Source organism: Telopea speciosissima, chromosome 4 (assembly GCF_018873765.1).
Source record: "Telopea speciosissima isolate NSW1024214 ecotype Mountain lineage chromosome 4, Tspe_v1, whole genome shotgun sequence".
Taxonomy (NCBI): domain Eukaryota; kingdom Viridiplantae; phylum Streptophyta; class Magnoliopsida; order Proteales; family Proteaceae; genus Telopea; species Telopea speciosissima.
In genome coordinates, this window is record NC_057919.1 from 21,208,238 (window position 1) to 21,225,852 (window position 17,615).

General features: G+C 41.2%; 1 protein-coding gene across 1 annotated transcript; it reads left to right on the plus strand.

Annotated features, from left to right (window-relative positions):
• The first annotated feature begins 6,458 nt into the window (after positions 1-6,458).
• LOC122657711 lies at positions 6,459-16,200 on the plus strand. Its single transcript, XM_043852504.1, has 3 exons — positions 6,459-7,063; positions 15,645-15,735; positions 15,962-16,200. The coding sequence occupies exons 1-3, from the start codon at positions 6,791-6,793 to the stop codon at positions 16,183-16,185; spliced, it is 588 nt and encodes a 195-aa protein (XP_043708439.1). The 5' UTR covers positions 6,459-6,790; the 3' UTR covers positions 16,186-16,200.
• Positions 16,201-17,615: the final 1,415 nt, after the last annotated feature.

Below are 17,615 nucleotides of genomic sequence, written 5' to 3' on the forward strand. Positions count from 1 at the left end.
AGATGCTTTTAGGATTTCGATATGGTTAGGAGGTTGAAATATCACAAACATAAGGGTATACTGGGATTTAACAGAATATATTTAGGGTGATGTCGGAATGGGTTCAGGGGAGGGGAGAGTTATTACTTAATACCCATGGGTGGTGTCTGTCATTCGGGCATAATCGAGGGAAGGGGGAGTAATTTACTCTAAATAATTTGTAACTTCAATTTTTTGACCCTTTAGTATTTCATACAAATTTTCTAATAAAGGTAAATATTGTCATTTCAAATGTGTATTTTTTTTTTTTGTAATAATTTCACGTGTATTTGAAATATGTGCATTGTTTTTCTTTTTGGTGAATGAAATATGTGCATTGTTGATATAATGATATGGCACTCTCAAATTATTTTTGAAAATCCTTTTATATCCTCAACTGAAAGAAAAAAAGAGGGCAAAGATGTCTTTTCATATGGAAAAGATAGATAGATTCAAATAGAAAACTTATCCAGGCACTCCCTTGCTCCACACTTTTCACTTATACTTTTTAGACATTTTTGCCCCTAACTTCTTCTTCTTTCTTCCTTCTTCCTCAAATCACCAACTCCCTTTCCAATCGCAGTTATTACTCCTCCTTTTACCTACTACCTACTCTATGAGTCTCTGGCCAATTGCAGGTGATTAAGAAAGAATCTAACCACTCAGAGGGAAAAACTTTCTTTGTTCCTCTTCTCTTCCTTTGTACCAATATATCGGATTCAGATCCTCTACGGCGCGGGCTGCCCCAAAGGTCATGTTACGCAGACACAAGGTGGTGCGCAATGACCGCCTTATCCCCACTTGGGCAAGGTGCTCGGGCAGGGGTAAGGCCGTCATTGCACACCGCCTTGTGTCTGCGTAGCACAATGAAATGGGTTGTTCACTTGTAGAAAAACCAAGCGTTGGGGTCTTCTATGGCCGAGCTGCCCCTACTGCCGTGTGCGCTCCAGACATAGCAAGGCGGCAAAAAGACCACCTATCTCTGCCCGAATGGGTGTAAGGCGATCTTTACCGCCTTGCTATGTCTAGGGCGCACGGTAGTAGGAGCAGCTCGGAAGTAAAGGATCTGGATCCAAAAAGCAACAGACAGAGGGGGATGAATGTTCACGTATGTGAACGACTCATAGCCGTTCAGATGGAACATTCCCACAAAATAGATTCCATCTGAACAGCTGTGAGTTCATGTACGCTTACGTACGTGAACATTCCCTCCACACATAGTAGCATAGTTGAGAAACAACAAGACTTAAAAAGCCGAGTCTTTTGTAGAAGTAAACATCGGAACCGCTGTCTCCAATCTCGTCTTTGGTAAACCTTGTTTCATTTCTTCAATTGCATATGATCACCCACATCCGCCTCTACGATGTTGACACCAATATCCTCTGAGCCCTCGCTGGCACCAAGATCCATGCCATTTTTAGTGTTCCCAACAACCATCTCATCGCCATTAGTCCATCAAACACCACCATATCGCTTGGATCGATTGCAACGTTGTGGCATTCTACAATAAAACTTTAATCACCGGCGTCGCTATTGGCAATGAAGTCTTAACTACCATCTCCTTCTTGGCTGCCCTTTTGTTGCCGGTCCAAGGAGATGGTTGACCCAAACACCCTGCTTTACTACAGCAACGTGTTGGACGCCATGATCAACGTAGCATACTTCTGTATGAAGGACCTAAACAGTAAATAACAAGTCCGTGAAGGTGCTGGTGATGAAGACTGGATGGCCGTTGAAGGGGAATTCGAAGGAGTCGTACGCCACCATCGACGAAGCAAATGCTTACAATTTGAATCTTATCAAGCATGTGTACAACCATAGCTGAACCCGTTGCACCCGGAAATGATGCCAAGCGTGCTCATATACGTACAATCCTTCCCTGAATCTCCATTGTTCCTTCTACCCCTCTAATCCCCGACCTCCAGTTGCATCATTGCCACTGTCAACACTGAGCTTCTCCGACACACTCATTTTATCCAAGATCTCTAAAGGGGTCGCTTTTGCTTCAACAACAGGGAACTTCACTCTCTGTTAACAGGTCCATACCAGCATTGGCACAATTCATTACTGGAAAATAAGCTTCGACACTTCCGGAAATGCCATTTCAAAATTTTTTTTGGATACGTAGGGATTCTTTTCATTTTGAATTCTATTCCTATGAGCAAGCAAAACCGTTTTTTGGGTAGTAGGGGCTGACGTCGCCGTTCACTGTGATATTCCTATCTTGAGCATACTGGCATCCTGGGAGAACCTCTGATCAGGAATGGATAGGTTGATTCTTGTGAAAATCTATTCCACGCTATGCAAAAATGTGTTAAGAAAACAACGCCCAAAAGTGGCGATTTGCAGAAGAATGAAAATGAACAAACACACAATGCACAACACAAAGGGATTTACGTGGTTCACCCCCAAGATGGAAGCTACATCCATGGTTGAGCAACAAAACGAATTTCACTATCTTTGTATGTTACAAAACCTCTCATACAGCCCTCCCAGAGAAAAGAACATTATAAAAGGAAGCCCTAACCTAGAAAGTACAGAAATGCCCCTAGACCCAAAAATTACCAAACCGGACAGGGTCGGACCAAAACATAACGTATATCGAAAAATATACCATTTCGAAGCTCTCGACGAGTCCAACACAACTCACTACCAGTAGCCACTATCAATAATGTACGCCCTTTTTCGGGCATCCGAGGTCGATTTGAGGCCGAAACGGCCCTCCGAAGATCCTCTGAACCACTTTCTGGATAGAAATTAGGCTTCACCAATAACAAAATGTTGGGGTTGATTCATGCAAAAATCAATATAGAACCTCGGATTAGAAATATAGGGGCTATTCATGTGAAAATCTATTCCATTGGATGTCGACAAGCTAGTTTGCCATTAAGGTCTTCAATCATGTTTTTCGCATGATTTATATTAAGGGTGTTAAACGATCCGGTTTCAATTAAACGGTTCGGTTCGGTTCGGTTTAGGCTGCTTGAGGTAGAAACCGTAACCAGACCGTTTAACTAAACGCTCTCATAATCAAAACCTAGACCGTTTGGTAAACGGTTTCGGTTAAACGGTTTTTAAACGATTTCAGTTAAATGGTTTTTAAACAGTTTTACACGATTTCAGTTAGACGGTTACTAAATGGTTTCATAAACCATTTACAAAGTCTAATTTACATTGGTTACCTGTTGCATGTTTTAATAGAAAATGGGCTTTCTATCAATCTTTCCAATCAGAATTTCCACCTAGTGCATCTCTTTTAATCTCCCTATTTCCTGATAGCTTATTTAAAACCCACAACTTTCCTAGAACCTATAATATTTATACATTTTACCAAAAATATATATATATATATATATATATATATATATATATATATAATATTTATACATTGGATGAGAAAAAAACAAATTGAATCTTTAAACTTAGTTTAGAGATTAACTAAGATAACAACAGGAAACGAATTTGTTTGAAAGAACATCCACCAGGTCTCTATAAACTGGGGACAATAAGAAGATAAAAATTAAGAATGATTAGATCCCCATTGATATTGGTAGCTGCAGCTTCCATAACGCCTTTCGCAGCTCTACCGATGACAGAATCAAATGTAAAGACCACACCAACGTTCACAATTGGGGACCTTTGGTAGTGCACATAACCATTAAGGAAGACACATATAAAAATTAAGAATAAATAGGAACAACGGAAGCCACGGTTAGAGCTTCAAAATACAAAGACCCAGAAACACATAACGGTACGAATCAATAGCCCCCTGAAACTAAGGTTTTTAAACGGTTAGACGGTTTGGTTATACAACAACAACAACAAAAAACTCAGCCTTATCCCAACTTAATGGGGTCGGCTACATGGATCCAAACACAATAAAAGAAAACTAAGTTCTAACAGGGGATGCAATATGAAAGAAGAAGTAGAAAATGAGGAAAGATGCAATATGATACTAGATACAAAATGGAAAGTGGAAAATGACAAGTGAAAGATGAAAGATAGTAAGAGGAAAGAAACCCAACCCAGCATGACAGGAGAATCTTAGCTAAATGGGGTCTACTATTTGGATCCTTGCCCTCCAATAGGCCCTATCCGAAGTCATACTAGGTACAAGACCTAGGCTATGCATGTCCTTTCTCACCACTTCTCCCATGGCCTTTTTAGGCCTACCCCTAGCTCTTTTAGCTCCTTCAATCGGGATCATATCACTCTTCCTTACTGGGGCGTCCCTAGGCCTCCGTGGAATATGACCAAACCACCTTAAGCGACTCTCTCAGAGTTTGTCACTGATCAGGGCGACTCTCACATCCGCTCTAATACGTTCGTTACGTACTTTATCCTTCTTTGTTTTACCACACATCCATCTTAACATCCTCATCTCTGCTACACAAAGCTTATCAATATGACACTTCTTAACTGCCCAACATTCTGCCCCATACATCATAGACGGTTTGGTTATAATTGGATTACACGGTTTGAAACCGTTGGATTAATCGGTCTAATCGAACCGAACCAATTAAATAAACGGTGTCATTTCTAAAACCATAAGTGGACCATTTAACTAAACGGCCAGGCAAGTTCAATTTCAACGGTTTGGTTCAATTTTGGTAAACGTTTTCGGTTTGGTTTGGTTTTGACACCCTTAATTTATATCCATGGGGGATTGGGTGGGTAAAATTTTAACTTTTCCTATTTTAAATTCCTTGAGGCATGATAAACGTTCTAGAATTTGTTTTTTTTTTGGGTCTTTATTATAACTTGTTATTTTATTTGGCACCTTAGAAATAAGGTGATACATGGCTCCATCAAACCCGATCCTTCCTGGGTCCACAAGAACATTCAGTCCTCATTAAAGGATTTAAGAATTGTCTCCCCTCCCCTTCTGTCGTTATCTTCTGATGATTCTGCTTCGATAAAAAGCAGTGTGTCATTATTATCATGTTTGGATTCATTGCCTATATTACACCATGCTATTTTGATTTGCGTAGGAACAACCAACACTTCCCTTAAAGAAATCAGGATGAATGTTTACTATTTTGTTGGACGGACATTTAACTATGCTAGCTGCAGGTTTTTTGGATATTAACCATTTTTTGTAGTCAGAGTTATTTGACCTATTATAGGGACTGGATCATTTTGCTCAGTTGGGTTATAATGTGAAAAAGTTCTTGTGTTGCAATCCTGATTTGTTCGATATTCTCCCATCTCCCACTTCTTTAGTGTAGTCTTGGAGTTTGGTCCCTCTTCTATTGAAAATTTCGGAGCTACTATCAGGCATATCATTTTACAACACCATGATATCTTGGACTTTATCAGCTTCATTTCCAACTAGGGGTGTAAGTTTGGCCCTATTGGCATGAGCCCGCCTTGAGCCCGAACAGGGTTTGGGCTGGATTTTTTAACCCCGAGGGCGGGTTAGGGTTGAAATTTTCAGGTCCTAGGTTAGGGTCAGGTTGGGCCAGGGTTGAGGCCTCGGGCTAAGCCCAACCCGGCTTGACCCTGTGTTAGGTTATGTGTTACAATTTATTGTTTACATTTTTCAAAATTTTTAGTATCTAATTATCTATTGGTTTACCAAAAAAAATTCTAATTTATCTATTGAACAAAAAAAAATTATAATTTTAAGATTAGGCTAAATTTTTTAACCCAAAGAAAAAGTCTAATAGTCAATTGAGTATGAAACAAATCAATACCCAATCACATAACTGTCTCATTTTTTGAATGCATAGGATGACGTAAATGGCAAAAAAATAGGGCAAATCAGGGCCAACCAACTCCTACTAAATTTCAGGGTCAATCAGGGCCGGGTTGGGCTAGGTTGAACCCAACAAGGTTGGGCTTGGGCTGAGATATCTTAGCCTGACCTAGGGCCGGGTTGGGCTTAGGTTGAGATAAGAGGACTCAGGGTTGGGCTAGGGTTTTAAATAATCGGCCCTGTTTTACCCCTATTTCCAACTATGTTATTAATTCCAAGAAGGAACTTAAGGTGTATGACAATATTATACACTCTCTATCTTCCTTATTTTAATATATCTTTGCTTTTCCATAAAAAGAAAAGGTCGATAGGCGTCATCCTAGGGATTTGGGTCCTCTCCAATGAAGGTATCACCCAATGAGTGTCCAATGAGGCATCCAGCGGCCAGGCTGTTATGCACACATTTCAATGCATGCCAAGCCAACATGGATGATGTGCCGGGATGTGTGCGCAGTAGCCCAACCGTTGGATGCCTCATTGGGCGGATACTCATTGGAGAGGGTCCAAATTCTCATCCTGGTGCATATAATGGTAATATTCTTTCTAAGTTGTGTAAGGTATAAGGGAATCACTCCGAATAAATTGATAAATTAATTACCCATTTTGTACGATCTGGTAAGTTATTCAAAGCGTACATCCAATGATTGATCATGTTAAAACTTGAAACGGTAGGAAAATACAGGGGAAATCTGCGAGCATACAAGCTACATTGCGCCTTGCACGACACATAAAAGCCGAATAATTATACGGAATATTATTTTACTTTTATATTTTATATTTCTTTTGACGGATTTGATTAGACTCCAAAATTTTGAGTTTTTGTTCTTTCTTGGGAAATTCCAAACCATCGAAGCAGGAGACGCAACAGCAACGACAAAGCTCACAGTCGCCGAACAAAAACAGAGAGAGGACAGATCATCATCGAGCTCCGTCTGTCTCGTGGTGGAGACGATCTTGAAGTTGAGAAGCGAGTCCGAGGAGTGCTTTGTCTTTCTTAGATTTTGTTTCTAGGGAATGGATATTGAAGTTTCTGGTTCGAAACCCTCCTCGACTGTCGGTGATGCCAGAGGAGGGATAACAAGGGAGCAGATACGTGTCAAGACGAAAGACTTGCAGGCGGTGCTCGAGCAATGTCAGAGAGCTCTCGAATTGCTCAGGAACGCCGGTGAGGATGACGTTGATGCTGAGGGGGAGAGGGAGGAGGAGGAGGAGGAGGAGGAGGAAGAGACAAAAGAGGTGACTGATCAGGATTCGTCGTCTCAGTGTGGTGATCTTGATACGGCTGAGGTAAGGCCTTGTTTTCCTCCCTTTTCCTCTTTGATGATGTCTGAGAATTTTTGTTTACAGTTAAGTTTGTTGTTTCCGACCGATTATGTCGAACATTTGAACCTAGAGTTAAATTATGCTAGATTTTGTTGTCCGTTCGATCGATCCAGGTTGATCTTAGTGGAACTAGCGCCAGCCTGTTTATCAAGTTTTTTTTTTGGTAAGAAATTTTATTATCTTTGGAACAAAGTTCCAGCAGCATCTACAAAGATAGGATGGGAAATACAAGGAGGGGGGTCATGAAACCAAACCCTAGCATCCTGCGTAGACGATCCCTGACCTGCAAGAATGTCGGCCACCGCGTTGCCTTCACGTAGAGTATGATGGAAGAGCACCGAAGAGAATTGTTGGGATAAATTCCAGCAGTCCAATATTATGCTTTCTATGCGCCAAGGAATGGAGGACGTGTTGTAGGATAGAATATCAATGACTAAGAGGTTATCTCCTTCGACAATGAGATGCGAGCTGTTCCACGAGTTAGCCAGGATTAGGGCTTGCCGTACAGCTAACGCCTCTGCCACCAGCCCACCAGAGCATAGTTTCGACCTATTCCAATCGAAAATCAACCGAGGAACGAGTTTGAAGTCCTGTAGACCCCACCAATTCCAGCCATTCCTGGATTCCCAAGCCTGTTTATCTATTTAGTCCTTATCCTCTAGGCACTAGAAATTTTGGGATATTGGAAATCTGACCGATGAAAATTTTATTAATTAGTATTTTTTTTTGGTAGAAAATTAATTAGTATAGTTGTTTTGCTCAATTGGAAGAGCCTTTGGTCTACTAACAATAATCTTTATGGCATCACATTTATTCCAGCGATTCGCTGGCTGAACTTCTTTATTTGTTTTTCTAGAATTTATGGGTTGCTTTGGGAAATTATTGCGCCCATTAATGTTGTCTGCAGTACCTTTTTGCATATTCTGGGGTAGTAATTAATCTGTATGGAAGTATTAAGATTGGGTTTTGTAAGATGGATTTGGATTACAATTATGGATGCACGATTAACATGTGGGAAATATGAACTATAAAGTATGAAAAATCAGATCTATAATGTGAGTTCTGAGACTTGTAATTGGTGTCCACTGGAAAGTACGGGTTCTGGCCTAATGTTCTTAAGTTTCCCCTTTGGAAGGACCAAAAATGATGAAGCTTTTATTCTCCTGTGCGGCTCTACTCATTCTCATCCTATCCGGCTCCTCTGTAGCGCGGGGGTGCGCTACAAATCTTGTGGCGTGGCACTAGAGCTTGCCACATGGACAAGCTCCCATTTGGACGGCGCGGATTGAGCTGGAAATCCAGATTTCAAAATTAAGAAATCCTCTTGTCCATCGCATGGGCACCACGCTCACGATTTTCAGCTCGGTCCAAATGGGAGCTCATCCATGTGGCGAGCTCTGCTGCCGCGCACCTCTGCGCTATAGAGGAGCCCAATTCCAAGTGTTAATAACATAGTTGTCAAGGCGCCAAAGCGACCCAAGGCGCTGGATGGGTGTCTAAGCGCTTAGGCGACAAGGCACATGTCTAGGCGTCGCCTAGGCGACCAAGGCGTCCCCAAGTGTTAATTTTTATTTCCCCCCTTTCTAACATTATTTAGTATGCTACAATATATACCTTATATCATCATAAATCAGCATTAAGCCTCCTCAAGTCATCAAAAATCAATATTAAGTCCCATCAAGTCATAAAAAATCAACATAGAACTAGAAGACAACAGAACTGAAGAAGCAAGCTATTGGAAGTTTGAAACAATCAAACATACATTTGGTTTATACTGTTCTTAGAAAATATGATCTTATCTATGAGTAATTAAATTGTTCTTGAGTTAGAGAAATGTTCTTGTTCTCTAAGAAGTTTGACTAGTCAGATGATTTTATTTTTAAATGAGACTTTTAGTATTAGGTAGAGAACAAAACCAACTTTCCAACAAATCCAAAATTGCTATATTGAAGAAGTTATGTTCTGGTCAAACCTTATTTGGTATGCGCAAATGCTGTCAAAATCGCTCTGACTGAAAATATTTTTTTAGATATCAAAACCAATGAATATTTTACCGCACTTTTGGTTTTAGCAATGTTTTACTATATTAAGATTTATAGAATTTTTAGATTTGAGAAAAACCCCAACATTAGAAAGTTGAAAATTTTACTTACCATTGAAAATCCAATTTTTGTTCTTGAACTGGGGGGTTGACTTTTTATCCATTTGGAATTTTTTTTTTTAACTATTTTTATTGGATTCAAATAGGGGGGTGTTTGCTTATTTATGAATATTATCTTAAGTAAATGAAATATTTACTTAAATGATATTTGGCATAAAAAAGAACCAATACCGGGTTCGATACCAAAAAAACAAGAGCAAGGTGCCTTGCAATAAGGCAGAGGTTGCCTAGGCCCCAACAAAACCGCCTGGACGCCTAGGCGACGCCTTGACAACTATGGTTAATAGCATACTAGGCATGTAAATCATGTAAACATATTGAGTCTCTAGTGGTTTCCTTGAGAAGCCAAATCAACATGACAGCATTGTTCAAAAACTCTTTGAAATTTCGCTCATTTCAACATGTCTGAGACGAAACAGGAGGTGAAACCCAGAATCAGCACTGTTTCACCGAAATTTCATTCATTTTGGGTTGAGAATTTTGGTCATTGCCTCTCCCCCCCCCGCCCCCGCGGGGAAATGGCCAAGTGAAACTCACGGAAAAAGTACACTGTTTTGGCAAAATTTCACCGAAATTTTGGTATTTCACTCATCTTGGTCTGACCAAAATGGCCTACCAAAATGATTTTTCAAACTATGCACTACAGTAGTTGAATCTGTTAGGTTTTAGAGGAGAAAGAGAAGAGAGGAGAAAAGCTCCAAGGGAGGCAAAGTTCAAACACGATTTGGTGTAATCTGTTATGTCTCTCAACTTGAGACAACCAACCTTATATTGAGAAGAATATCTAATTACACTCAGGCCCTTAGCCTAATACAAATAGCACATAAAATACATAAGTAAGTGTCTAAGTACAAATATACCCCTGAAACTAAGTACTCTTAACACTCCCCCTCAAGCTGGGTGGTATATGTCATACATACCCAGTTTGTCTAACATAAAACTGAAGTGATGAGAACTAAGTCCTTTGGTGAATATGTCTGTCACTTGTTCACTTGTCTTCACAAAAGCGGTACAAATAGTCTTCGACTCTATTTTCTCCTTGATGAAGTGCCTGTCAACCTCAACATGCTTTGTGGTGCAATACTTATGGCTACCTTGTTGTCACAGTATAGACTCATAGGTTCTGTCGTCTCAAACCCCAATTCTTGGACAAGTTTCTTCAACCACAAGATTTCACACACACCATGAGCCGTGGCCCTAAATTCTCGGCTTCAAGACTTAACCTAGCTACCATAGGTTGCTTCTCGCTTCTCCAGGTGACTAAGTTTCCCCCAACAAATGTACAGTATCCGGAGGTGGACCTTCTATCAGAAATAGACCCGGCCCAATCTGCATCTGTATATACTTCAATTCTCAGGTTACCATTCCTAGAAAAGAGAAGACCCTTTCCAGGACATGACTTCAAGTACCTGAGGATCCTGTAAACTGCATCAAGATGTCCCACCTTGGGTGCATGCATAAATTGACTCACCACTCCCACAGCATAGGTAATGTCAGGTCTGGTGAGGGAAAGGTAGATTAACTTGCCTACTAATCTCTGGTATTTTTCAGCATCCACAAGCGGTTCACCACAATCTTCCCCTAGTCTGTGATTCTGCTCAATGGGGGAGGAGACTGGTTTACATCCCAAGTAGCCTGTCTCTGTAAGAAGATTAAGAACAAACTTCCTTTGACAAACATTGATCCCTTGCTTGGATCTAGAAACCTCAATCCTCAGGAAATACTTCAATGGACCGAGGTCTTTGATCTCAAACTGTCGAGACAAGTAAAGTTTAAGCTTTGAGATTTCGGCTTCACTATTTCCCGTGACCACAATGTCATCAACATAAACAATGAGAGCCGTAATAGTGATGTCCTTCCTTTGTATAAACAATGTGTGATCAGCTTGACTTTGAGTATATCCGTTTTGCTGGAGAGCTTGCCTAAATCTCTCAAACCAAGCCTTAGGAGACTGTTTGAGTCCATAAAGAGCCTTCCTAAGACGACACACTTTCCCACTGTCACCAGTATGCTTGAACTCAGGAGGAGGATGAATATACACTTCTTCTTCTAGGTCACCATGTAAGAATGCATTCTTCACATCCAGTTGGTACAAAGGCCAATCAAGATTTGCTGCCATTGAGAGAAATACCCGGATGGAGTTGTGCTTGGCCACTGGAGCAAAGGTTTCCTGAAAGTCAATGCCATACACCTGTGTATAACCCTTAGCGACAAGTCTTGCCTTATATCTCTCCACGGTACCATCAGACTTGAACTTGACTGTGAATACCCATCTGCACCCAACAGGGACTCTCCCTTTAGGGAGCTCAACAAGGTCCCAAGTATGATTCTTCTCAAGTGCCAACATCTCTGTGTTCATTGCTTCTCTCCATTTTGGATCTGCCATAGCCTCTGCTACATTTTTGGGAATAGATATGGAGGAGATAGCCACAGAGAAGGCTATACCTGTAAGGGAAATAGAATCATAGGAAACAAACTTGGCAATGGGATTAGTACATGCCCGAGTTCCCTTGCGGTGGGCAATAGGAAGGTCCAAGTCTGAGGATATAGGAGTAGAAGAAGGTATACCTGTCTCGATGGATGGAGACTTAGGATGAGGTGATGAAGAAGGATTTTGGCAGGTCTTCTTTATAGGCAGCCATGAAGCAGGATTTCTCCTTTCCTTCGTATACACCAGTAGCTCCCCTTGTTCTCTGTTCCCCTGTACACAAGGATGCTCCCCCTCAACTACATTCTCTATACAAGGCTCCCCCTCAACAGAACTTCTCTTTCCCTTGTCAATCTGAAAAGGTGAAATAGGAACAGGATAGGAGATAGGAAGTGAGACAGACTCGGGAACCTCTTCATCTGCAATACCACCACCAAGCGATGAACACTCCCCCTGAAGAGGTGACTAAAAAAAAGGTATGGTTTCAAAGAAACGGACATCTCTGGAGAGAAGCCACCGACGAGTGGGAGGATGATAGCATTTATATCCTTTGGAGGTGGAGGAATACCCGAGAAAGATGCACTTCAGAGCCTTAGGATCCAATTTAGTGCGGGCAGATTTGCTAACATGTACATAACAAATACAACCAAACACCTTTGGAGGGAGAGAGAATGAAGAAGACCGTGAGGGTAGGACATCAAGAGGAACTTGAAATTGTAAGACACTAGACGGCATGCGATTAATAAGAAAGACAGCAGTGAGTAGAGCATCAGATCAAAAAGTTTTGGGAACATGCATGGTAAACCAAAGGGACCTAGCCACTTCAAGAAGGTGGCGATTTTTTCTTTCAGCCACCCCATTTTGTTGTGGGGTATCAACACAGGCCACCTGATGAATAATGCCATGGTCAGAAAAAAAGGTTTCCAAACCACTATACATATACTCCCCACCTTTGTCAGAACGGACAATTTGGATCCGGGTTTGAAATTGGGTATACACTAACTCATAGAAATTTGTAAATGCAACATGGACATCACTTTTATGTTTCAACAAGTACACCCAAGTAACCCGAGAATAATCATCAATAAAAGAGACAAAGTAGCGGAAGCCACGCAAAGAGGTAACAGGGGAAGGCCCCCAAACATCAGTATGTATAAGATGAAAAGGTGTAGTAGATCTATTACCATTGGATGTATAAACTGTTTTACAACGTTTGGCAAATAGACAAGGTTCACAATGAAAAACATGAGAGACAGGAAAGGAAGTAAACAAGTGAGGTAACTGTTTCCTCATAACAGAAAAAGAAGGGTGTCCCAACCGACGATGCCAAAGCAAAATATCCTCTTGAGTACGTCCACCTTCTAGCCCACAAACATAGGATTGAGGTTGTACAACAGAGGAAGCACCAGTTTCCAAAACATATAAGCCATCAGCTTCATGACCACTGCCAATCACCTTCCTCGTCACCAAATCCTGAAAAAGACAATGGGTAGGAAAGAAGGTGACAAAGCAGTTCAAAGATTTAGTCAATTGGCTAACAGAAAGAAGGTTAGTAGTAAAGTTGGGAACATGAAAAACAGACTTTAGGGGTAAGCAAGGTGTAACCTGGATATCTCCCTTACCAGAGATGGAAGAAAATGTACCATCGGCAATTTTTACCTTATTTTTCCCAGAACAAACAGAGTAGGAATTATACAACTGGGACCTACTACTCATATGATCCGTGGCGCCCGAGTCAATAACCCAAGGTGTGATGCCGGAGGAGGAAGAGGCCTGTAGTGCAAGAGAAGTAGGAGCTGCAGTGAACGTCCGGTGGGCTACAACCGGCGAAAGGCAGCAATGTCACCTGGGAAAGAGAGGATGAATCAGCTTCAATGACCCCAACATGAGCCTTAGGCCCCTTCTTCCATTGTCCCTTCGCCTCCCCAGTGGAACCTGTGGGGCTTCCCATGGAGATCCCAACAGAAGTCCTTCGTATGTCCAGTTTTACCACAATGGTCACATAAGAATTGGCTCTTCGAAGACCCCTTAGCAGCCCCCTTATCAGCTCCCTTAGTGGAGTCCTGAGGGATGGAAGAAATAAGAGCAGAGCGCTCAATAGTGGTGTTGATACTAGTCTCCATGGCACCCCTACGGGTTTCCTCACTCTGTAGATATCCACACACCTCCTCTAGTGAGGGAAGACTAGGTCGGCCAAGGATTTGTACCCTTAGAGGCTCAAATTCAGGATTCAGGCCACCAAGAAGAAATAGTACCCTCTCCTTCTCAAACAACCTGTGTACCTTGACTTCATCATCAGGACACAACTGAAGATCTCTATAGTGATCATACTCCTCCCACAGGCCCACAACAAGACAATAGTAGTCAGAGATGCTTCTATCGCCCTGGCGTAGGCTAACAATCTGTTGGAGAAGTTGGTACACCTTTGTAGAGTCTCCAACACGATCAAAGATACGGGCTACACTGTTCCAAATATCTTTGGCAGTCTCTTTACCCATAAACCTCCGTCCAATCTCAGGCTTCATTGAGAAAAGAAGCCAAGCCATCACCAGTGAGTTCTCAGTGTCCCATTTGGAATACCCTTGCTCGGTAGGAAGAGGTGTCTTGATGCTGCCATTTATGTACCCCATCTTTCCCTTACACCTAAAGATCAGTTTCATGGATCGAGACCAATCTAGGTAATTGGTATTGTCCAACTTGACAATGGGAAGCTGCACATTGGTGTTCTCATATGAAGGGACAGAGGATGATGCAGCAAGTGGGTCTACAGACAAAGGCAAGGCTGCTTCCTCATTTTTGTCACCCATATTTAACTCAAATCAAATGCTTAATAAGTCCAAACAACAGTATTTCAACCACAGCCACTGCTCCTTGAACACAGCAGTAAAAACAGGCAAAAACAGAGACCAGAAAAACTGAAAAAAGGCTTGTAAAACCCAAACGAAGCAGCAAACAGCAGCGGAGCAACAAGGGTAAGTCTTCCTTACCCAAAAACGATGCTGTATGGCCCAAAGAAAGCAGCAAACAAAGCTCACACTAAGAGCTGGATCACTCCAAGAGATCAGTCTGGCGGAACTGGGAGAAAAAACTGTCTGGCCGAAACTCAGATTCTCTCCTCTGATGCTACCAGCAGACTTGAGAGGATCAAATGATAAGGAAGAAGACTTCCAAACGATGCTACAGCATCTGGTTGCTCCCTATTTGGTTGTCAAACAAGGAAGGAGAAGCTTGGTGAAGATACCCCAAGGTCTCCTTCGCAAACCAGCAAGAACAAGGAGATTGCAGCTCACTCCAGCCTTCCACACAACCTTCAAACTCCAGGAAGAAAGTGCTCTGATACCATGTTAGGTTTTAGAGGAGAAAGAGAAGAGAGGAGAAAAGCTCCAAGGGAGGCAAAGTTCAAACACGATTTGGTGTAATCTGTTATGTCTCTCAACTTGAGACAAACAGCCTTATATTGAGAAGAATATCTAATTACACTCAGGCCCTTAGCCTAATACAAATAGCACATAAAATTCATAAGTAAGTGTCTAAGTACAAATATACCCCTGAAACTAAGTGCTCTTAACAGAATCTGTACCATTGAGTGATACAGTCTGATATCACTTCATGAACAACACTGTTCAGATTGTAACTCCCTTCATTCATGCTCCCTGCCCATCTGAATAGCCTAATAGTCGAAGGTAATGGAGTCTATTATGAGGAAATAGTTTCATATGTGATTTACGAGCTTTGCCTGTTACCGTCTAGTCTGACAATAAATTTATCATACCATTTAATTCCTTATAGTTGTCTATTTCTCTCAATAAAGGAGACATGACAATGAGGTTGTGGTTACACGTATACTTATTCTATATTTTTAACGGGTTGATGTTTTACAGGTATTAACTCATAGGTACTTCACTTCACATTCTTAGTATATGAAAATAAAACACTTGTTTCTTGTTCTTGTGCAGTTATGTGATCTTCTGAAATCTAGAATTGAATCACCCAACTTCCTCGAAAAGCTAGAGAATGTCCAGGTGGCAGTACCACAAAATACGGCAGGTATGCAGTCAAAACCCTCCCCCTTATGGTTCTAGCAATCCATGTGTAATTCCTAGCCACCCCTTTTCCCTCCCCTCGAGTTTGCATTTTGTATTTTGTTTTCTCTTAATTATTTGGCCTTTCTTCTTTTCTTCCAATACCTTTTTTATATCAGATTTGCTCTTCTTGATTAAAATTCAATATAACGATCTCAAAGTGCTAACAAAGTATATGTATGTGGTAACAGAAGAAGGTGGCTCTTGGGACATGGTCAGTGAAAATGATTTATGGGATGGTGCAAATTTGGATGCCAATATTGAGTCAGACCCAGAAGGTTATGTTCTAGTCAGACAAGAAGATATAGTGGAGGGTATTGCATGTTTCATGGCTGCGTATCTGTTATCTTTAAAGCAGACTAAAGTATGTGCAATTTCCTTTGTTTTCTCGATGTTTATGCCTTTGATAGGCTAATAATCTTTTCTTAATAAGAAAAAAAAGGTGCTTTGTTATGCATTTACTAGATCTAAATTGGTTAGGTTGGCTGCTATACTTGGCTGAACACTTCTTATGTTGGATGTCAGATATGCTGCACCAGTCACTGAATATTCTTATCTGTCATATGTTACATGTTGGTGATCAGTCAGATTTTCATTTCTGGTATTGAACACCTGTATAATCAGGGAATAAAAATTTACAAGTATGCACACTTAGCGGAGATAACTCCCTACGAATAGATACTATCTTAATATGCACATGCTTTATTTTTATTTTTTTTTGTGGGGGAGGGGGGGGGGGGGGGGGGATAGTCCATTGAGCCTTGGATTTCTGTCTCATTCCTTATCTCACCACAGAGATAGCTCGTTGCCAATTATGTTTCTATTTTCATATTCACTTTTGGTTGGGAACTAGAATTCCGTAGGTGTAGAGACTCTTGGGAAGGGGAAGATAGCATAGTTTTCACAGCCTCTAGGCGACCCAAAGCGTTGGAGGGTGCCTGGACGCAAGACGACACCAACAAGGAACCTAACCGATCAATGGTGCCTGGATGCCTAGGTGGCATCTTGACAACTATAGAAGATTGCGCATTCCATCACACAGTTTGAGCTTCTCGAAGATGTGCCAGTCTTGCCTTTCGTTCAGGACATCAGTATATTGTCATCTATACCATTTTAAGAGTTCTCGTCCATGATCCATCTCCTTCTTGGCCTTATGCTCTTCCAATGGAATCACAGTCGCCAATTCCTACATAAGGTGATTCAGAAAACCTTTGCTGCTCCAAAGCTTAGAGCCTTTACTTGCAAGATCAGCCATTAAAAATCAGTTTGTGATGCACTTGAGAGAGTAGGGAAGGTACCTCCTTCTCCATGCTTGCCCTACGTGGATTGTGGATGGAAAAGAGAATGGTTTAATCATCTATTCTGCTATTGCTCATTTTAAACCTGGGTTTGGTGCCTCATTTTTGTTCTTTTCTGATTGGAATGGATAATTCCAAATGCCATTGTTGATTTTTTGTAGAGATGCTAATGTGTTCCTTTAGTAAAAGGGCATTATTTTTCCATGCAGATGAGTGTCTGGTGATAGGGTATCAAAGCATTTGGGATGAGTGTCCATGTAGTATTCTGTGGGTGTATCAGTACCATATTACATGAATATATGTTGACATAGTTGAGCTAAGCTTCTTCAGATAATGCAGTTATCATATATTTTCAGTTACCATTTTTACATTATCTCATCACCTGTCATGAAGAGGGAGCTTGGAAGCTTTATGAATTATAGGTTAACAGTGGAGAAGTTGTGTAATGTGGCCCAATTTATGGGTCATATTCTTCGGAAGGGGATCTTCCTCTACAATTTATTGCTTAGGATTCGCCCCCTTTAACTTCTACTTATGGTTCTTCCCT

Coding starts and splice junctions, on each gene's coding strand:
- LOC122657711 (XM_043852504.1), top strand. CDS start 6,791: ATGGATATTGAAGTTTCTGGTTCGAAACCCTCCTCGACTGTCGGTGAT. Junction 7,064..15,644: donor GTGATCTTGATACGGCTGAG/GTAAGGCCTTGT, acceptor GTTCTTGTGCAG/TTATGTGATCTTCTGAAATC. Junction 15,736..15,961: donor AGTACCACAAAATACGGCAG/GTATGCAGTCAA, acceptor ATGTGGTAACAG/AAGAAGGTGGCTCTTGGGAC.